Source organism: Lygodium microphyllum, chromosome 13, assembly GCF_053477565.2.
Source record: "Lygodium microphyllum isolate KBCC chromosome 13, Lygodium_microphyllum_v1.1.10, whole genome shotgun sequence".
NCBI classification, from domain to species: domain Eukaryota; kingdom Viridiplantae; phylum Streptophyta; class Polypodiopsida; order Schizaeales; family Lygodiaceae; genus Lygodium; species Lygodium microphyllum.
Genome location: NC_141147.1, coordinates 30324233 through 30347445, shown reverse-complemented (window position 1 = coordinate 30347445; position 23213 = coordinate 30324233). Strand labels below are relative to the sequence as shown.

The 23213-nt window shown below is 43.3% G+C and overlaps 1 protein-coding gene across 3 annotated transcripts in view; it reads right to left on the bottom strand.

Annotated features, from left to right (window-relative positions):
* Positions 1-23213, bottom strand: part of LOC148026464 (Transcriptional coactivator/pterin dehydratase) — a 104936-nt gene that overhangs the window by 25141 nt on the left and 56582 nt on the right. For 2 of the 3 annotated variants that reach the window (XM_087690459.1, XM_087690457.1), the window contains exon 5: positions 17999-18067. The exons of the other annotated variant lie outside the window; for it this stretch is intronic. In XM_087690459.1, coding sequence (XP_087546585.1) covers positions 17999-18067 — 69 coding nt within the window. The remainder of the gene's footprint in view (positions 1-17998; positions 18068-23213) is intronic. 3 annotated transcript variants of the gene reach the window in all.

The window sequence follows — 23213 nt, the reverse complement described above, 5'->3', positions numbered from 1 at the left end:
TATTCTCATTCTACTTTCTATAAGAAGATCAGAGTTCTTGAAAAGATTGGTATCTTTCCTATATGGTCCATTGATGGAAAGTCACTTGAAGAAATTAAGCTACTTATCTACATGATGTATGCTTATGTTGGCCAAAAAATCCTCGATAAACCCTAAACTAGCAAAATTGATATTTTAAATGTGATGACTCATGGGTTTGTGGGAGGCTTGAAGCAATGGTAGATTTCCATATATCCCCAGGTAAAACTAGCTATTGTACAACATGCTGATCCTATAAAGTTTTTCTTTGAGCTTTTACTTGGAGAACTTGTAGAAAATAAGGTGGATGATGTATTGGAAGCAAGAGAAGCATTCTTTAAATCTAAACTCTATGATCCACGTAAGTATAAGGAATATTTCATCTATATGAGAGATTTACTCTATAAAGGACTTGGCGCTCATGACAATAGCATAAAAGAACACTTGGTTTGTTCTCTTCTTGAGCCAATTCCCTTCTACTGCAAACAAAAGATAAAGCAGGAAAACATGGACTTTTCTAATAGTATTGGTCAGATTATCAAACGATCGAATAGACTATAACGGAGGTCTGTCAACAACAAAAAATAACTTCTCTTCATAAAAAATTTCCACAATTTGTATGCAAAACTGCTTCTAAATATGATGTTGATTTTGGTTGCACCCAATGTTCCTGCCAACCTGACAGCAATTCGCAAGTCAACCCATTGCTATAGACATCACAAAAAACATTCTTACAAGCACTGGCAAACACAGAATCCAAAGCAGAATACAAAGAACAACCATCTCAAATGTTATCTCTGTGGGAGTTCTTCTCATCTAGCCAACAAGTGTCCATCCAAGAAAAAGAACTCAATCTCTAAAGAATCAACTAATGTAAATATGCACTATGTTCTGAGTCTAGCTGTTCTCACTATTCTACTGAAAGTGAGACTAAAGAAGAAAGCTCATGGTACTCTAGTGCTGAATCAGAGATGACCACTGATGATACACTCTACACTAAATCCAGTTTGGATATATCTTCTTCTTTCTCTCCTTCAACTTCTTTCAATTTAGTTAGCAGTTTAGATGAACCCATACTACTAGAGACTTTTGAGCCGGTAAATGCCCATTCCATTCATTTTTCATTCTCTTCCAAGCAAAAAGATAAACCCTTCTTTGTTGCCTCTAGCTCAAGGCAAAAATAGAAAGGCAAACTATACCAATCAGACAATGATGATTCTAATACTACCACTTCTACTGAAGACTTCTTTGACAAAAGGGACAAAAAGGCTAAAGGTTAACTTCGCCAATAATTCTTTCATAATCCTTATGATTTTCCTGAACCAGGTATGCTTAGTTCAGACACTATTAAAAAAGCTAATATATTTGTCACATATTCGTTGGACCAACTACATCATCCCAAGACCGTTGCTCAACTTATGCAATTCCTCAAACAACCTAGCCAAAAAGTCCGACGTGAAAGCAAACATGGTTCAAGCTTTTCAATAGATGCAGCAAAAACTACATTCACTATTTTTCAGAAGAGTTCTTTGTAGTCAAAGGCAAATTGCACACAATACTATGGATTTGTTAGTAGAATTACAAACACAAGTTGTCGATAGTGATCCCAAACCAGTCAATCAAAATAGAGTCTCTTTTGCCAAACTTGTGACACATAGAGTGAATGCTTTATCATCGGGTAGTCCCATTCCTATGATTTATGTTCAACTATAAAACATGTCTAAATTTTTTCTATATGTTGATGCTCTATTGGATACAGGTTCAAGCCTTACTATTGCTCCCTATGAATTATTTCCTCCTAATTGTATACAAGTATCCAATCCCATCATAGTAGAGCTATCCAATAACAAAAAGATCACTCTAGTCCATGTCACTCAAGCTTATTTTCATTTGAGTCATATCAAGGTCCCAATTAAAATACAGCTGATGGAACAAATGAGGTATAACTTACTTCTTGGTACTGATATCCTTCAACACCTAGCCCCATACACCAAGGTCCCTATTAAAATACAACTGATGGAACAAATGAGGTATAACTTGCTTCTTGATACTGATATCCTTCAAAGCCTAGCCCCATATACCTTTTGGCAAGAACACTTTACTGCCTCATATTTGGGGAAAAAAGCAAATATCCCTCTACTCACCAAAATTGAGCGAAGTATCTATTCTATTGTTGGACTTCCTCATCACCAAAACATTGAAGCTACAAAACAGTGGTTGCAAAAAGAACTCAAAAGGTATGCTCCCGAAGTTGAGAAAATCATGACTCATCTTCACTCCTTCATGCACGAAGATCCACTAATGTTTAGAGAAAAAAGAATATGCTATAGCTCTATCCCTCAAAGCTAATGCCGCTCCTACCAAAGCAATTCTCCCAAGCATGAAAGAGGAAGATTTGGAATTATGCAAGCAAGAAATTCAGACTTTGCTCTCTAGAGGATTAATTGAACCCACCAATTCACCTTGGTCCTATCAAACCTTTTATGTTAACAAGCACTTTGAACAGAAAAGAGGAAGGAAACACTTCGTCATCGACCAACACTTTGAACAAAAAAGAGGGAGGAAATTCCTGTAGGTTTGGCAGGAACATTGGGTGCAGTCAAAATCAACATCATATTTAGAAGCAGTTTTACACACTACTTGTGGAAATTTTTTATGAAGAGAAGTCATTTTTCGTTGTTGACAAACCTTCTTTATAATCTGTTCGATCGTTTGAATAATCTGACTAATTTGAATAATCTGACTAATACTATCAGAAAGTCCATGTTTTTCTTCTTCATCTTTTGTTTGCAGTAGAAGGGAATTGGCTCAAGAAAAGAACAGACCATGTGTTTTTTCATGCTATTGTCATGAGCACTAAGTCCTTCATAGAGTAAATCTCTCATATAGATCAGATATTCCTTATACTTACGTGGATCACAGAGTTTAGATTTAAAGAATGCTTCTCTTGCTTTCAATACACATCATCCAACTTATTTCCGACAAGTTTTCCAAGTAAAAGCTCAAAGAAAAGCTATATAGGATCGACATGTTATACAATAGCTAATTTTACCTAGGGATGTATGGAAATCCACCATTGCTTCAAGTGTCCCACAAACCCATGAGTCATAGCATTTAGAATATCAATTCTGCTAGTTTGGATTTATCGAGGATTTTTTGGCCAACATAAGCATACATCATGTAGATGAGTAGCTTAATTTCTTGGCCAACATAAGCATACATCGAGGATCTATGAGAATTGATTGGCACGAAATTGTCATCCACTATACTATCGCTGTCATCATCCGAGGAAGAGAGAGTATAGGCGGCACAATGTTGGAAAGTAGTTTGATCCATATAGTACCATATTGGAAGAGAACCAAAGTGAGTAGGATGATTTTGATCAATCTCTTCTTGCATGACTCTAGAATTATATTTGTTGTGCACAGCCCTGGTAAGATCATCGTTATTTTTTTCTTCAAGGTCAATGCATAAGGGCGTTTGATCGAAGACTTTATTGGCAACTTGTTATCAGCGGATTTTCTCAAATACATATTCATCAACCTCATCAAAAGAAATCTTAATATCATGTTCAAACCAATCTAGAAATAAGAGGTCCAAGTATTTTGCAAGATCAGAGGCTAGCTGGGCAGGTTGTAAACGATCTTGATAACGAGCTTGGGGTTTCCAAAGAGTGTCATTACTTGGACCAACATCATTGGAGCTAGCAGAAAGGGTCTTCAAGCCAAGGCAGTAAATCTATTGAAGCTCATGAAAAATAGAGTCAAGATCATAAGCATCTTCATCATTGTCTTTAGCTATTGCTTTATCTTTATCTTGAGAATGTACAATAGAATGCACATTAATAAAACCTAGAGAAGGTGAAGGAAAATGAGATCCCCAACCTTTCTGTAATCTTTTACAGCCTGGCATTGGAGGGAAGATCACCATTTGAGGAGAAGTAGAAGTAGCAAAAGTAGAGGAACCAAATGTAGATGAAGAAGGTAAAGGTTGTTTAATCTTTACAAGGGTTTAACAAAGTTGCAGCACAGAATCACATACAATGACTAGATGATCTATTTTGTCAACAAAGCCAATTAAGGCTAAGTGTGTCCAATTAGTAGCCTGTAATTCTACAGTCCATGAAGAAGCGTCTTGAGTTCTAAGATATCGAGTAGCTTTGTAGCTATGAGCTTCATATTCAAATTCCTATACCACATTAACAATGGAAGAAGAAGAAGACTTCTCTATCAATTTTTTGCAATGTTGGCAGATGCCATGAACCACTGTGGAATGAGGGCAGTGGTGTGCTTGAAACTTCAACACATTAGCTCTTTGGGATGGTGAAATTTTCAATTGGGGTTGTGGAGTTGGAGCTATCTTAACAACTTTAGAGGATGTTTCCTTAGTAGCTCTCTAAGGCAATTGTATTGCCTTGTTCTTAATATTTTTCACAAAAATGATGTTTGGGGGCAAAAGGCAACAGTGCCTTCTTGTGTAATGAGGCAATATCCAAGTGCCATACATGAGGTAACTCAATATTGGACCAATTGACACATTCTGGTAGGAATCTCTGAGTACTTTCATCAGATTTCATGATGATCGTTTGACCCTTATCTTTGGAGGAATTCATACCTTCTAATACTCTGGGAATTGCTAATGACATGCATCTAAAAACCATGTAATACTGAATTGCTGAATGAGCTAAGGATGCTTCATGTGGAGTCCCATGGTTCTAATATGTAGCATGAGAAGATCAAGAAGATATGGATCATCCATGGCAATGACATAATTAGGTCTTAGTTCAAAGAAGATTGGGCCATTGGATAATGGAGATACGACAACACTTACTCTCATATCCATGAGTTCTATATGCCTAGTATCTAATATAGCAGCCATGTAAGAGACATTCAATCCTCTACGAATGAGTGGAATAATACCAATTGCTATATAGCCAGAATGCAAATATGGATAGTCCTTTTTTAATTGTCTTTTTCGGATTTTAGGCAAAACTAAAGATAGTAAATTCACATGTTGATCTTCTGCTAAGTTTTCCCCTACTGTGTGAATGACTTGCTCTTCTATGTAGAGTGTAGAAGCCTTAAACTTGAAGAGTTGTTGTTCCCCATAAATCTAGGACACACCAATCTCAAGGAGAATCCATTTCGAGCTGGGATGTGCTTCATCAATAATAATTGTTGAATTGCCCAATGATTTATAGCATTCATTACAGCAGCCTGAAAATAAATTACAACTTGAAAATGCAATTCAACAGCCAAATAATGAGATCGTTCTCTATAGACAAAGCATGTTTCATGAATGCTATTTGACCACTCCCCGTTGGTAATCACTCCGTTGCCCATCATCGCTGACCTACCACCGCACCCCCGCTACCCTCCCTCCCCCCGGTCTCTCCCGTTGACTTGCCACAGCGCCCCACGTGACCCACCCGCTTTGCCCGCCTGTCCCCTCCTGCGATGCGTAGTACCTTCCCCCCTCCCCCCCCCCCCCCCCCCGCCAGATTGTCACGCCATCGGGTTGCCTCCCATAGGGCTGTCCATCCCCCCACCCGCCTTGGCTCCGCCAACAAAACCCCTTCGCATCAACCCCCCTCCGCAGTTCAGCAATGTGATCCGCACGTTTCTCAGGACGGGCACACAATGGAAACTTCTGGTCAAACGTGGCGCATTCTACGAGTGCCCCCCAGTCAAACACCTTGCGCGTCGTCCTCTCCAAGGAACAGCTCTTAGCAGTCTGTGCCACAGAGTTGGAGCTAAAAGAAACAACGATCTTTGGTCAAGTTTTAGGACACTCCCCATCCAGGGCTCAGCTTTAGGATTGGCTTCACTCCAAAATGCGCATTGGCACTGCGCAAATCATGGAGGCTGTTCTCATGGGGCAAGGGATCTTCATGGTACGACTCACCTCGACACACACAGCCCGTGAGCTAGTGGCGAGTTCACCCTATGCTTCCACGAAGGGGGCCATCTACATGGTTCCCTAGTACAGTGGTTTCACAGTGGAGGCATTTGCGCTCCAAAACACGTTCCTCGGGCATCCGGTCACCCTACTCTTCCCTGGTCTCGCGGTAGAGTATCGCCAGCTAGTAGAGAACTTCGGACGGCTATTGGGCACTGTCCTTCCCACCTCCTTTGCAGATGTAGTGACAGCAGCAAGAGTCCTGAAGGTATAGGTGGCAGTGAAAGAGACAAAGAATATACCACAGTTTGTGGAGATTGAGGCAGGTGGATACTCTTCCAAGCACCGGGTTATTGTGATTGGGCAGCTAGGGCAGTGCCTGCATTGCTATGAGTTTGGGCATTAGGCAACCGACTGTATGCGATTCGGAGCCAAGATGGCTTCGCCGATAGCCCCACAAGCAGATGCGGATGGCTTCACATGGGTCCAAAGACGTCAGAGGGGAAGACGGCAGGGGGGGCTGCAGCCACCCCCTCAGACACAGCCACGGTAGCAGGGAGCAGGAGGGCAAGTGTCCCCCCCCCCCCGCCCCACCAGGTAAGACCACAGGCCTACGCATCCACCCCCCCACAAAGGCATTATAGGCCATCTCCCCCGAGTGCCCACATCCCCCATCTGAGCATTATCTTTTGAGCCCCTCCACAGTGGAGAGCTCTGATGGATGTGATCGAGTGGCCCTTGGCTCAGGTGGCCCGCTTCTACCAATGTACAGAGTCTCGCCTCTCAGCCTAGCTGATAGATGCCATGGTGGTACCACCAAGCGCATCCATCACCCCCATGGTCCACCCGAGGGCTACCATGGGGGAATGGAATTCAACGTCCAGGCCGGCAGCAAAGCATATCCACATGCCTCATAGCTCCTCTTCTTCATCAACAACTTCCAGACCGAACTCGGCCAGTCACAGGTTTCCCCATGAGTTTACATCCTGCATCCTGGAATGTAAATAGCCTCCACTATAGTGGAGCATGTGGTTCCAGGAAGTTGATTGTTCAGCAAGAGCTACAGCCTACCCTTGCTGGACGAATTGACATCTTACTTCTACACAAGCACAAGCTCACTCCAGGCCCAACAGGTAGGAAAGGTACTCCTGGGCAGTTCACACACTTATTGGGAGCACGCCATCAATGGCCACAGCAGGAGTGGAGGCGTATGCACCTCTATTGGCCCGAGCCTCACCACTTGTGTACGAGACCACAAGACGATTATGGCAAGGAGGATTCTATGGATTAGATTGGATATTGGGGACTCATGCCTTGGAGTCCTCAATGTCTATGCCCCTACTGAGGTTAGGGCACGCAACAGCTTCTCAGTGGACATCGCAACAGGCCTCCCAGAGATGGACTCCTAGATTGTTGGAGGAGATTTCAACAACCTGGACACCTTAGAGGACCAACAGGGCAGAGGCAAAAACTACCAAGGCATGGCAAGGGAGTAGGAGGAATGGGAGGACTTCCTACTAGCAATAGGAGCACGCGATACTTGGAGAGACCCAGCTTTCCACAGGAGGGACAGGTCGCTGGACTTTTCTTGGAAATACAAGCGGCTAGGCAGAGTCTTGCTGGAATGACTGGACAAGTTCTATGTGGGAGAGTGGGGATGTTGTCGTGGAGACCAAGTAGGGCAGTTGGCGGACACCACTTTGTCTAATCACAGCCCATTTCTCTTGACAGTTAATCCCCCAGCATTTTCCCTAGACACACGATCCTGCTAGATCCCTGACTCCATCTACAGGAGGGAGGAGGTGAAGAGAGAGATTGAGCAGATTTGGACTAGGGAGTGGGACAGGAGGGACTGGATCACAGAGCACGTTGCAGAGGTCCTAGCCTAGTTGAGCAATATTTGCTAGGAGGCAGCCTTACAGGCCAGGCACCAACGCTGGGAGGAGGAGAGAGCACTCTAGCGGGACCTAGAAGCCATGCAGATATTACTACAAGAGGCACCAGGGGATCCCATCCTCCACGCATAGGAGGTACGCACACGAGCAGCCATCGTCGGCCTAGAGGACAGGCGCTCGGAGTTCTCATTCCGTACCTCAACAGCCTTTTGAGCGCAAAAGGGAGACACGAGGTACATGGAATTTTTTCCACGTGCACCAGCCGCGCACCTTAGGAGAAAGATACGTAGTCTTCACGATCAGTATGGGATTCGTTCTAGCCCAGACGAGGCGATGGAGATCGCCACTGATTACTACAGACGCCTTTTAGGAGATTGCCTTAGCTAGAGGTCAGCAATGTAGATAGCAAGTCTGGGATCACATCCCATCCCTCGTCACAGAGGAGATGGAATGCTCCCTCCTAGCCCCCTTCACAGAGAAGAAACTAGAGGAAGCCTTCCATACACAGGAGGGGCAGAACTGCCCGTGAGAGGATGGCCTCTCTAAGGCCTTCTTCACTACCCACTGGGAGGTGGTGAAGGACCCCTTATTGCTGGCTTTCCAAGAGATTTTCACTTCTGGACGTATCCCACGAAGTCTTTCGGCAGGTCTTATCAGTCTCCTCCCAAAAAGAGGGAGACTGGTTGGAGCTATCCCAGTGGAGACGGATCACCTTGTTGTCAATGGCCTATAAGGCACTGGCAAAGATGATTGGTAGGTGACTCTGCCCTGTACTTCCGGACATCATTCATGACACACAGACAGGCTTTGTCCAGGATAGGAGTATCCTAAACAATGTCTTCACCTTCTTTGAGGCGACAGAGTGGGCCCAACACAATGGTCAAGGATTGGTTGTACTACTCTTAGATTTCGATAAAGCCTATGACAAGGTGGACTAAGATTTCTTAGAGGGCACTATGGTGAGGATGGGCTTCCCCCAGCATGGATCCGTGGGGTCTCCGTACTGTACAGATCGGCCACCCACAGGGTTCTCATAGATGGCAGGCGAGGGGAGGAGTTTCAATTGGAGAGATCAGTCTCGCACGGCTGCCCCCTGGCCTGTTCTTACTCTTTGCAGAGGCGATCTCTCACTTCCTCAGGTCACATGTGAGTGGGTTACGCGGCCTTTGACTTCCAGTGAGAGAGGACACGGAGCTGTTAGACTCAGGTTATGCAAATGATACAACACTTTACATAGAGGACAATGAGTTGATGCTGGAGAGAGTGAGATTGGCCCTCGAGGTATTCTGTACTGCAACAAGAGCGAAAATCAACTGGCGAAAGTTAATTGGTTTTCTTACAGACCCAAACTCTAGCACAGAGTGGGGTGTCCAGTTGGGATTAAGATGGGTGTGAGCAGAGGGCAGACCGTCCATTACCTAGGGTTCCACGTGAGACTCGACATCACTTCTGCCAAGCAGTTTCTTCTAGTCCTTGATTCTATTCGGAGGAAGCTAACCTACTGGAGCACTGCTCGCCTTTCCCTAGCAAGCCCAGCCCTGGTGGTTAACCAGGTCCTCCTAGCGACAGCTTGGTACATCGCCTTGTGTTGGTGCTTCTCCACGTCTTGTGTAGCTCAGCTTCGCCGCCTCGTGCGGAACTTCCTCTAGGCTAGGTCAGATGGCTCTAGGGACTCCCGAGCCAAGGTGGCGTGGGTGACCATCATCTAACATCGGTTAGAGGGAGGACTTGGGATCATCGACCCAGAGTATCAGAGTATGGCCCTCTTGGGTAAGCTAGTAGTTCGTGGCCTCAAACCAGGAGGGCAGACCTAGAAGATCCTATTGCACGAGGGTCTCCAAGTACAGACCGAGATTTGGCGGTGATTGGAGGCTGTCCTTGAGATGGATTTTCACGACAGCTCACATCAAATCCCCCCCACCCCCCCAAGATCCCCCTTCCTACGCAATCTACTTCGTGTGTGGCAGGGCCTCTGTAAGGCCCTAATCCAGAGCCCCCCAGGTTGCTAGGAGAAGATAGACCGCTAGCCAGTGAGCTGAAACCCCCAAGTCAGAGATTGGGAGGGGGTACAGATTGGTGAGCGCCCCCAAATCCAATGGGTTGCTTGGGAGGCATGCCTGGCTCGCACCATCAAGACATGGCGGGAGATATACAGGAGGGTGGATGAGGAGGTGTTGCAACGGGCATCAGGTTGCCAGAGAGGAGTTGAGTTGAGGAGAAGGGAGATTGATGCAACAATGCCTTAGGAGTGGCTCGCCCCCTCGAGACCAGAGCCGGTAGAGCCCAGGGAGGTATGGACCGCCAGGTTTTAACCAGCAAGTACCTCCCTACAGGTGGCAAGTAGAATGGGAGGTGCCCCACTTGGGACTTTCTTCACCGTGCAAGAAGAGGGGTGTCTAGCCCTTGACAGAGGACAGCAGGATGAGGGGATAGTTGTCCTTTCATAGAGAAGGATTCGGGTAGTTGGCCTTCAAGGGAAGATATGGCGGTTGGACCCTTATGTCTTTTGGGAGGAGCTTAGGGAGTGGCGTCTCTAGATTTGTGAGAGCAGGCCACTTGATGAGCTGGAGTGGAATCTGAGAGAGTGGCTATGGCCAGCCATTGCGGTCGCCAAGAAGCCATTGAGATTCCTGGAGTACACAACCAAGATTGGCGAACACGTACTAATGCAGGAGAATGAACATGGATTGGGCGTCGTCACACAACAGGCATTGGGCGGAGCACAACATCACGAAGGCTTTCCGTACAACACACTCTCTCACTCAGCACCTCTGCCTCGGTCCTCAAAACATGCGAGTTCGGGGTACACTTTTCATTCTTGTATGGTTTGTTTAGTGCATGAGTATTGTATATTCAGGACTTGGTCATTCATTCAAATTTCGCTATGTTCATTGTCTTTGAGTTATGCTAACCCTAACTGCATTCTTTTGAGTTTACACTTTCATGTATGTTTTTGTGTTAGGATATTCCTTCACACATGAATCAATCTAAGTGGCTCCTCAACTCTATGTGGTCTACTAAGGGAATGGTGTGCGATGATGCTTTCCCAAATGACAAACTCTACAAACATCCTTGGACAGTTTCAAGCAAGGAAGACCCTCAACCATTTGACGTTGTGACACCTCATAAAGAGAGTCATATCCAAGGTGCCTAAAGGGAAACTACTAGGACACTCATTGTTCATAGACTCTTATGATGTGGCTAAATCCTGAAAACGATGCAAGTCAAAAATCTCGATAGTCGACTAGAAGAGAACATGGGTCATCATATAGCGGCCACTAGGCTATGCCTCGTGCCAGAAGCAATCACTAAACCAGTTTGAGAGTCTATGACCTCGACTATGGTCGCAATAAAGAAGGCTACTCGCGTCAATCACCAAAACTATTGAATGGATAAAAGGTTCACCCCAATTTAGGGGATAACACACATCGTTGAACAAAGTAAGCTCCTAGTCCTTATCCATAACAAACTTGACATGACCTAGACCATGCATATTGATCAAGGAGATACTCCCACATCGGACATTCCTAGTTGTAGGGGGAGACAAAAATGCCCTAGATGGGAGTCATATGGTGGATGGCTCCACCATCCACAATCCAAACACGAGAAAATGTGCTCAGCCAAGTAGAGTGGGCATCTGCAATTGCCTCATCATGAGGTAGCTTGCAAATATGGACTAAGCTCAGATCCTCTAATGTCTCTACAAAGACGAGATGGGCTTATCTTCCAATAGACCAATCAAACATACCCTCTGGATTTGAGAACAAAACTGGCTATGATGGGACTAATCGGTGGGGCAGTGTGGGTTTGAGGCTTCCATTGCCCTCGATTTTGGTTACCACCACCCTACTTGTCCTATTGGGGATTACTGGAATGAGGGGCAAGGGTCTGATTCTTAGGTTTTGGTTGGATATCTCTTGCCTTTGATTGACACTCATTGTCAAAATTGCCAACCTTCTAAGAATTTGGCAATACCTATTTTTCTTTGGTACATTCTACCACCCGGACTTGAGAGAAAACTAGGTGTTCCCATAGAAAACAAAGGCTTATACTCCATGTTGGATTCTCCAGTAGAATGGCCTGTTCGTGGAGTGTCTATCCTTTGTGCAAAATCAATAGACTTGTGTCCCAAATCTAGAGGGGATAACAAAGGTTTACCTTCCAGCAACAATTGAGCCTCATACATTAGGATAAGATCATAGTTGGCTCGTGTAATCTCGTAAGTTTCTAGACTTCGTGCCAAATCCTTGCGAGTAAGCAGTGAAGCCCACTCCGGCTCATGTCTTTACATGGAGGGCTTTGGAGACTAAACGTAGAGATGTGTTTCAAGCCAACTTCCCCTTGTGAACCTATTTCTAATGACGAGCTCTCCAATCAGAAGCCTAGGCTTCTTTTCTGAATACCTAGCTTTAATACCATGTAACAAAATACTCATCTATAGATAACAAACACAATCGTACAACAAAGCTCTAACTGATAAAAACACAGTTAAGATTAGGGTAACTTAGAGACGACGAACTTTAAAGAAGACAATAAATGAATAATAAATGTTAAATATATGTACGATGCTCAATGCAGCAAACACACAATGCAAAGGTAAAATACCGGCTCCCAAACTTGTGGGTAACTAATGTCAGTTTGGGTCTAGGCCCTTAATTTGGCCATTCAATCTCTAATGATGACATTAGAGGGACTATGCATTAATCAATAAATTAATGCTAAGTCCAAGGCCAATTAATGTTGGGACATTAAATGTCCCATTGGGGGTTAGCACATTAATTGAGGATGGGCACTAGTGAGTTCTCAGGCAGGGTCAAAATAATAATAACTTTCAGAAATTAAATTCTGAAAACTAATTTTTTGATTATGGAAATTACTTTTGGAAAGCTACCAAGTGGCAAAACAAGCTATCACTGGTCAGAAATTCCCAACCAAACTAGAGGAGGGCTATTTGGGGGCTGGATGAGGGTCATTCCAGCCATCAATGCATTATGGAGACAAAGGGAGAGAGGCTGGGAAAGTGATGCCACAGTAGGAACCAGCAGGAATAGAACATTTCCAGCCAGCTAGAGGGTGATCAACACCAAGCGACTACTGCAAAAGAGTGATCAGCAATAGTCAATAGCAATCTGGGGCTGGCGACAACCTTCTGGAGCCATCAGAACAGTAGGTGATAGCATTTTTGTTGCATTAGATAGCAACCAATTTGGGCACTTTATCACGAGCTATAGAATTGAGAATTTTCTCTCTCTACAACTCGTCTCACATCCTCTGACAATCCCTCAACAGTTCTCAACCATTTCTAGCTTGGGGTGAAGAGAAATTGTATAAATTGCTACTAAAGCCCTAATTTGCAGCAAAAATTAGGGTTTGCATAGCCACCTCGAGCTCTCGGCCCAATTACTAAAGACCTAGCACTTGTGTTGCATCTCAAGGCAAAGAGATTTGCAATTAAACCAAGGGGTAGCCCATTCACCAATTATTGTGGCCCACATGTAAGCGATTGTGATCCAATTTGAGCCCAAATTGTTGCACAATGAAGGGGCAAATTGTGCCCAATCAATGCTAGTCATTTTATGTCAACAAGTCTATCAAAGATTGAAGGAGATCAGCTTATAACTCATTCTACTTCAACCTTAGAGCAATACAACATAAAAAAATACCGCAAAGGGTGCCAATTGTTGGGGCCAATCAAGTGTCAACTGCCCAAGATTAAAAGGTAACATTTTATATTTCAGTTTATGTGTATTTATTTCTTGTTGTAATGTGAGTTAAATCAGGTTTATACCACCCTTGCCAAGAAGGAAAGCAGGTTTTACCATGGCAATACTTCTTAATCTGTCCTAACATAGGCACATCTCTAAATGAAGTAACTAGTGGCAATGCTGCCCAAAACCTTGAGTTTTACTCATCTAAGTCTTTGCACTATTCAGCACCTAAAGCTGTCATTACATCCACCTCAAAGGTGTTTGTTAGCCACACGAGAGAAAACCTGCTTAAAAAGTACTCCCATGTTTGTTGCCTCCCCTTGCATAAGAAGAGTGCTCCACCACTATAGTGCATTACTCTTCAAAAAGGTGGCTTCCTTGTGCAATTTTGAAGACTCAATGAAGTTGCCTCCTAAATAAGCCACATCAAATTGGTGCAAGAAGTCATTGTAATCTTTAGTCTTTCCCCTATGCGTGAGATTGCCTTAAACTGGTGGCTGCAAACATGGAGGCACAATAGGTACCACTCCTACATTTGCATCAGCCACATCCATGCTTGGCTTACTAGGACCCGCCCCTAAGCTTTGCATTCCATACTACCCTGTGGGGCCTCCTGCATGTCCATACAAACCTGAATGCCACCCTGGCTGCATGCCAATATTTCCATACATGCCATGTTGCATTCCACATTGTGCACAACCAAAAACATTACCCTGTAATTGCTGCAAACCAGGCTATAAACTAGCACCACAAGTTCTTGCATACCAAGAGCACGTGATGCATTGCCATCCATGGCTTGGAACAGTGAACCACCTCCAAAATAACCTAGATGTGTAGATGGTTGCTGTGTAGTTGGCTGCCCAAATGCATGCTGAAATTTATTCTCTTGTGCATGCATATTAGCACCATGTCCATGTACAGCCTACTGAATTGGAGCACCATGCACATTGGGCTGCTGCCCATTAAATGGCACAGTCTAAGGTGGCTGCCCATGTGCTCTTCTAACATTAGAATGTGAATGTCTCTTCTTGTGCTTTGTCTTTTGAGATCCAAGAATTACATAAAAAATTTTGAATGTTGTACAACCTGTGCCAATGCATTCATCAATTGTACCCAAAGCATTGCATTTATGTCATCTTCCTTCTATGACTTAGAGGTGGCATCAGTTGCATTAGTGTGCGACTTATCCAACATTGACATATCCTTCAATTGAACTTGCACTATGTAACGATTGCTCCTCAGCAAAGGACAATGAGTTGTCATTACTTGCATGTCGTTCCCTATGAGACAACTTCGCTGAATTTCCAGAAATTCACTGTTGTACACTAAATAACAGCTAGCCAAAACTTGTATGTGCATCTCGAAACACCCAGAGCTCACCCCCTTAGGAAATATGGTGAATGCTTACCTGCAAGATGGCTTGCCTAACATGGCCATAAGTGAAGGCCCCAATCATTTTCTTCCCCCTCTTCTTGGTGTCCACGACCCACAAGAAGTACGTGCCGAGCCGACAAGGCACAACGCTATTGATAATCTTGTGCTCCTATCAATCCCTCCATTTGTAGGCGAGGATGAAGCATCCATACTTGGCGCATGCAGCTTGAATTGGGTTGAGGGCTCTATTGATCCTCTCCTTCTCTTCATTAATCTTCTTCGTCCCCTTTGTGTTGTACGAGGAAGTGAGAGCTTGAAGCCTTGATGTATAGAGGGAGAGTGAGATCTTATCACTTTGTGAATGAGACTTGAGCCTTAAGGCACTTAAGAAAAGAGTTTCCATGCAAACTAGTCAATCAAACAGACTAATAACGGCCAAAAAGAAACACAATAGTCAAAAACTAGTAACTAGATGCCAAATGGTCATGGAAAGTGCAACCTCCTTTTTTTCACAAATCTATACAAATACATATAGTGTGGTACCGATTGTACAAAATGAACAAGTCCATACCACGTACACTGCAACTACATCCACTAGAGAGAGTCGTGTCAGGCTCTAATACAAGAGCTTTTACTTAGTGCTCAAGAATAAGGATCCTAGTTGTTGCTCTAGGGTAATATTGATGTCTACATGTAACCAAGGTATCTCACTAAAGTGTTGCAAAGAACCCAAGTGAAGTTCTCATGTGGCCTCCAAACTGCTAAGTGTCACAAATCCAAAATCCATAGGACTTATGCCCATTGATAGGAGCTCCTAAGGCTCTACATAAAGTCTCCATCACAAGCATAAAGACCCTAAAACTCTCATGTCTATCAAATGAGACAATTGTGCCATTTGTGAACTCTGCATCCAAAAGCTCCTCAAACTTTGGGATAGGCAGCCTAATACCATGGATACATGTAGATTTTGAAAGGTGAGAAGGATCGAAGCTTGCACGCGAGCTATGGCAGGAGAGCAAGAGCAAAAAAGAGAGAGACAAGAAATGGGAACTCCAACAGTCACAATGTGTGACCGGGCCTTCCTTTATTCAAATTGTCACTAAAAGAATAAAGAATAAAGTGACGTGACGGGCGCCCGCCACCTGCAGTGTGCAGTGGCGGGTACTGTCAGTGTAGTAATACACAGGGCGGCACGGCGGAGGCGCCTTTACCCCCAACAACCTCCCACTTAAAGGCGAATCTACCCTAGTGAGAGAAAAGAAAAAAGAAAAGACAGTACAAATGTACATAGGTACAAGGGATGAGAAAAGGCAACATCTCATCCTATGCCCATCAATCTCCTGAGGAAGGCAAAGCGCTCAGTAGTGAGGCTTTTCGTGAGCAGATCTGCAGGATTCTCGTCAGTGGAGATCTTGACAAGGTCAACAGACTTGTCCTCCACAACACCACGTATGAAGTGATACCTCACCTCAATGTGTTTTGTCTTCGCATGGAAGACCGGATTCTTAGCCAACTGAATGGCACTCATAGAATCCGAATGTAGTGTAGGTATAGCATCAATCCCAAGGTCAGCAACTAGACGGCCTAGCCATATGGCCTCCTTGCAAGCCTCAGTGGCTGCAACATACTCGGCCTCAATGGTAGACAAAGCCGTACACTTCTGAACCCTGGACATCCAAGAGACAGCCCCTCCAGCATAGGTGAATACATAGCCAAAAGTGGACTTCCTACTATCTGCATGTCCTGCATAATCGGAGTCAGTGTACCCCACGACCCCTGTATCCTGGCTGCCATAGCAAATACACATATCTACTGTGCCATACACGGGGCGGCACGGCGGAGGCGCCTTTACCCCCAACAGATTTGTCCCTCAAAAATGGACTCATGGCCTCTCCTACAAAGAAGAAAAGTAGAGGCACAAGGGAGCATCCCCGTCTCACCAATCTATAAATGTTGAATGAGTCACTTCTAGAACCACTAAGGAGCCTCACCATAAGCTACGGAATTGAGGGCCACTATGCCTCTCACACAACTCTGGAAAATCCATCATCAGCATAGTGCCTTCTACGAACTTCCAATCAACTCTATCATACTTCTTGAAGTCAAGAAGTAACATGATGAGACCATATCTCCTAGAGCATGCAAAAGCTATGGATTCCCAAGTTAAAGATATTATCTATGATATTGCTTTTCCAAACAAAACCTATCTAAGTAGGGTAGATGAGGTATGGCATGTGAAGAGATAATCTAAGACTAATTGCTTTAGGAAGGACTTATATGCAATTCCAAGTAAACGATCAGTCTCTACCCAAAGATCTTCAATCTATGTACACTGTTTCGGGATGAGGTGAATCAATCCCTCAAACAGCCTCTCTATCATGTGCATCTCCTCATGCCATAATCCTCTAGAAGCGTACAAGAAGTCTTGTGCTAACAAGGTCCCAAATAGCCCAACAACAAGACCCTATCCAATCCATCATCCATAGGCACTTGAATGAGGACAAGGATGATATAACAATTTCTTTTATATATAGAAGCAAAAATGGTACACTTATTGCCCATCCATATTTAACCTATTCTAGTGAAAATCCGTTTGTAAACCACAAACAATTCCTTGCATTTTCACTTTTCTAGGCTCGAAAAATGGTAGTTCCCACATCCCTAAGGATTTGGAATGCCATTCACGACTGTGACATAAATTAGGCAGTCAAACCCATTTTCAACTTTTGTAATGTTCCTCTCTCCTCTTGGCAATCATGGATTGCCATTGAGTTGATAAACCCATTAGATATGAACTAGTTGTACCTCTTACTCAAGGAGTTTACTTGCACCCTCTTCAAGGAATGAATCATACACATTTAAGCACAACATTATACGACAAGGTCTTAGAAAAGTTCTACACATATATATTACACCAAGCCACACAAAACTTAGCCAATTAGACCTTTACAAGGAATATTCCTTGTGGAGAAGTGGAATCGGTCCTCTTTGGGCTATTAATATCTAGAGAGATTTGTTTGCAAAATGAGATTAGTAGCAACAAAATAGAGTTGAGTCAAAAAGAGACACATACAGAGCTTGTCGAGAAAGCCTTGAGAATCTTACCTATTGCATGTGTCCATATATCCACTCTTGCATCATTCCAATTGACTAGATGAAGATTAGGGTGATGACCTGAATGGCATGAAAAAACAAAAATTTTCAACAATGTGAAACCCCACTAAGGCCTATCATAAAACAAAACGTGAGTCACCTCAAAATATTTGCTAAGGAAACATACAAAAGTAAGGATTTTTTAAATTCTACAACTAAAAAATAAATTTGAGAACAAACGAATTCTCAAGAATATTAAAGGCTGAACCGTATGAAATGTGTTTGTCATTATCTTATATTCAAGTGGCTCTCTCTATAAATGATGCTTGTGCTCTTGTGAGGAAAGTGTCTTTTGCTTCATCCCTATGTGCTCGTCATACTTTTTGCTTGTGAGCACTTGATTTCTCCATTTCTTCCCTTTAATACTTAATAGATAGCTAGGTTTGGTGCTTTTCTTGCACTTTGACTGATTGAACAGGTTTACCACATACAATGATAATCATCACTACAAATCAAACTAACGTGCTAAATGATGATAAGTGGCATATAATGCAAAACAAGGAAATATAAAGTGGCGTATAATACAATGCCCATATAGGCATATAACAAGAAGGTGGGGTGGTTGTACAAAGATATACATGGCTAACTATGTGATTGAATAATGCTAAACCGACGATTGCATCCATCTAGTCACGATCGGTGGATATAGTATGTCATACATCTTTGACAAGATAGTGGGTAGGTAGCATCTGAACTAATCTCTCAGCTTTGTCAAGTATTGCTTGTGTCGTTGGCAAATCTCCCTGATCTCTCTCTCTCATGTAGCCTCTACGTTTGCTACCCCTATACCCTCAGTCCGTATGCTATCCTGATCCCCTCAGCTCTTTAGATTGTCACCCCTCTTTGTGTAGGTGCAATATGTGTGGTCATTGTCTCAAAGAAATCGATGAGTTGTGATCGTTTTCCCCCCCTCCGGCCCCTCTATAGGGTGCTTGCCTAGAGTAGTGATGTATGGAATGTCTGAATCTAGCGGAACTAGCCTAATTGTTACTAGTTTGGAAACTCCATCACTAGTGTGAGGGGAGTGTCTCCTCTTAATAATGTGGGGTGAGACCCTGAGTTGGTCAATGGCAACTCGCATCTCATGAGGCATGGATATGTCTAAGTATCTAGGTCTCTCAATGAAACAATTTGTTATAGTTCTCATAAGTGGTCCTTGTAGTATGACATCTTTGAGGCCAAAGAATGCTAGGATGAGATCCGTGTACATTGTATGTGCAACTAGTAAAGGTCTTGTTGCATGACTAGGCTCCTCTCAGTGTGAGAGAGGTGTATGGAGGGGGAGTCCATGTCATACTAGAAGGGGAGGAGGTAACCCATATCGATCTCATATCTTATGAGCCATCGACCTGTGCATAGCTTGAGCTCACGTATCTTGTCTATACTAGTTGCATGAAAGCCTCAAAAGCTCTCCTAGGGAATCTATCTAATTACATCCTGCATCATGCATACACTATGCATGAAGTTGATGGTCTAGAAGAGGACCCCTATCATCATGGGGGATGTCATCATAGGGGATATAGCAAACCTTGCTCAAAGAACAAAGGCGAACAAAGGCGAAAAAAGAGTAAGGCACTATGGATTTTACTCATACCACTACATAAAAAAAGAGAGGGGGAGATGCAAGGCTCAAAAAGGTGTTCCATCAATTCTATGGTTGGGGAATCCCGTTTTGACTAGCAATGGGTCATTTTGATCCTATCATGACCCTTGATGCATGTTTTTATCTCACCTAGTTTGTGAATTGACTTGTGACCAGCATAGTCTGCATCCGTAAAGCCAACGACAGATACCTTGCTTTCCAAAGCAAATGCACAAATCCTTTGTACCTTTGAGGTATCTCATAATACCTTTCACTGCTTCCCAATGCTTTTTACCAGGGTTTTCCATGTATCTACTAACCACTCCCATTGCAAAGGCAATGTCAGGACGTGTAGCAACCATAGCATACATCAAACTTTCAATAGCTGAAGCATATGGTATCTTGGACATTTCAGCCTTCTCATCATCAGATGTAGGGTTGTCCTCTACACTGAGTTTCACATATGGAGGCAATGGAACCCCAATTGTTTTTCCCCCCCTCCATATTGAAATGTTACATAACCTTGGAGATATACTCTTGCTGGATAGAGTAATCCTTTTGACCCATCTCTGAGTATTCGCATGCCAAGAATGTGATTTGCATCACCAAGATCTTTCATGTCAAAGCTGCTATGAAGATTTTGCTTCAGTGAGTCCAAGGCATGAGTATGCCTGCCAACAATCAGCATGTCATCAACATACACAACCAAGATAATCATGCTGCCATCTGCTGCCTTCTTGGTGTACAAGCAGTGATCCACTTGACTTCTATGGAAACCTGGAGACTGCATAAATCTATCAAACTTATGATACCATTCTCTTGGTGCTTGTTTCAACCCATACAAACTCCTTTTGAGTTTACATACCATCTTCTCTTTCCCTTTTTTTTACAAGCCCTTCAGGCTGATGCATATATATGTCTTCATGTAGATCACCATGTAAGAATGCAGTCTTTACATCCATCTCTATGAGCTCCATATCTTCAACTGCAACCAAGCCCAAAATGGTTCTCAATGTAGTCATCTTGACTACAGGAGAGACGATCTCATCAAAGTCAATTCCATATTCCTCCTTGTACCCCTTCGCAACCAATCTTGCTTTGTACTTTGGTGAGAAACCAGAAGTGACCATCTTGTAAATCCATTTGCATGAAAGTGTTTTCTACCCTTTAGGCAACTGTACCAAGTCCCAAGTACCATTTTTCTCAAGAGATTCCATTTCTAACAACATGGCTTTATACCATTTCTTGCTGTCCTATGTGTCCATTGCTTTCTTGAAGCAAGACGGTTCACCGCAGTCTGTCAACATGACATAATCAACCACATTGTTTGCACCAGGAATGAATCTATTAGGTTATCTAGTAGCCCTAGACAATCTCTTAACCCAATGATCATTGTTTGCTAGCTGTTGAGCATTTTCAGCTCATTGTCCTGGCATTTCAACCTGCAAATCAGGATTAACAGCTTGTTGTCCTAGCTGTTCCTACACATGTAGTAGCTCATTATCATAGGCAATAGCTAGCTGATCATTTCCAACATTATTATTTGCATTTACAACAGGTATTTGGTGCTGTACAGTGGGCACATTTTGTTGTCCAAAAGGCATTTCTTCCGGAAATACAACCCTACAGACCACCTCAATCTTTTCGGGCTGTTTATGCATGCGATCTTCCCGAAAGATAACATCATTGCTACGTACTACTTTCCTTTTCTCAGGATCTCGTAATCTATACCCCATTTCACCCTCGTCACCATATCCTAGGAAAATGCATTTACAGGGCTTTGGCTCAATTTTGCTGCGTTTTTCTTTACGAATGTGCACAAAAGCCTCACAGCCAAACACTTTCAGGTGAGTATATGAAGGTGGCTTGCCCGAACACGCTTCTTAGGGAACTCCCCCCCTCCCCCAAAGACCTAAATAGATTAATCAAGTGTACGGTTGTCATAACATCCTCTGCCCAAAAACCATGGGGTGATGCAACATGGGACAGCATTGTACGGACCTTATCCTGTATGGTCCGATTCATACGCTCTGCAACGCCATTTTGGGGTGGATTATGAGGGGCAATGAGCTCCCTTTTTATCCCTTTGCTATCACAAAATGCCTGAAAGGCCTTGGACACATATTCCCCACCATTGTCAAAACAAAGACACTTAAGTGTCTTATCAGTCTGATTTTCAACGAATGCCAAGAATTTTTTAAACTTGTCAAGCACTTCATCCTTGCTACGAATAGGATAAACCCATACATTCCATGTAGCATCATCAACAAAGGTAACAAAATATTTATTTCCCCCTAAAGATAATCCTGGCATTTGACATACATCCGAATGTACTAACTCTAGAGGAGAAGATTTCAACGAAAGAGACTTTTTATGAGACATCTATGTATGTTTACCATAAACACAATGATCACAATGCTCAAAATCAGAATAACAAAGACTAGGCAAGTAACCCAAACGAGAGAGCAATTTCATTCCAATTTAACTCATATGTCTTAAACTGACCATGCCACAAAGAAACATGCCACAAAGAAACACTTGGCTGCTCTGTCACGGCAACAACATGGTCACGCACACTAGATACATAGAGAGGATACAAGGTATCACTTTTACAACATTTGGCAATCACTCCCTTACACATCTTCCATTTTCCATCACCAAAGGTGGTATGAAATCCTTCCTCATCTAGCTGCCTTGTGCTAATCAAGCTCTTCTTGAGCTGAGGTACATGCTGTACATGCTGAAGTATGAAGACAAAACCATGCTGAAACTGCAACTACACACTGCCAATACCTGCAATGTCACATGCATAGTTGTCCCCAAGATGGACAACACCATGTCGACCCCTTGTATAGACAGAGAACCACTCACGATGAGAGGTGACGTGAAAGGAAGCACCTGAATCGAGAATCCAAGCATGCATGTCATCATCTGTATTTGCGAGTAAAGCATGTGCACCAAAGTGTGAAGAGACAAAGAGTACGTCATTCCCACTGTCACTATCATGTGAGTGACTACATTCACCTCTTCAATTTTGACATTGCTCTTCTTAGGCTGACTCTCTTTCTTCTCTTTCTTACTATCATCTATCTTCTTGCCCTTTCCTTTCTCTTTCTTTCATTTGTAGCAGTCACATTTAAAGTGACCCTTCTTGCCACAATGATGGCATTCAACATCTTTGCCACGTGATTTACTCTGTCCCTTGCTATCAGATTTACCTTTCTGTTGTGATCTGCCTCTAGTATGCAAAGCACTGGAAGACTTACAGGATGCATTGTTATGCCGATCCATTTCTTCCATGAGTAGAGCACTCTCTACATCAGCATACAAAAGAATCGCATTAGAATTGCTCATAGCAATCCTGAGTGTATCCCAACTCTCTAGCAAAGTGCAAAGCAAGAACGTAGCCTTAAATTCTTTATCAATCAAGAACTTTAAGGCAACAAACTAGCTGAAAATGGAGTTAAACTCACTCAAGTGAGTAGACATTGTTGTACCCTCTTTCATACACAAATCCATAAGCTTTTTCAGCCAATACACTTTGCTTCCAACACTCTTCTGTGCATACAAATTCTTCCAATCGAG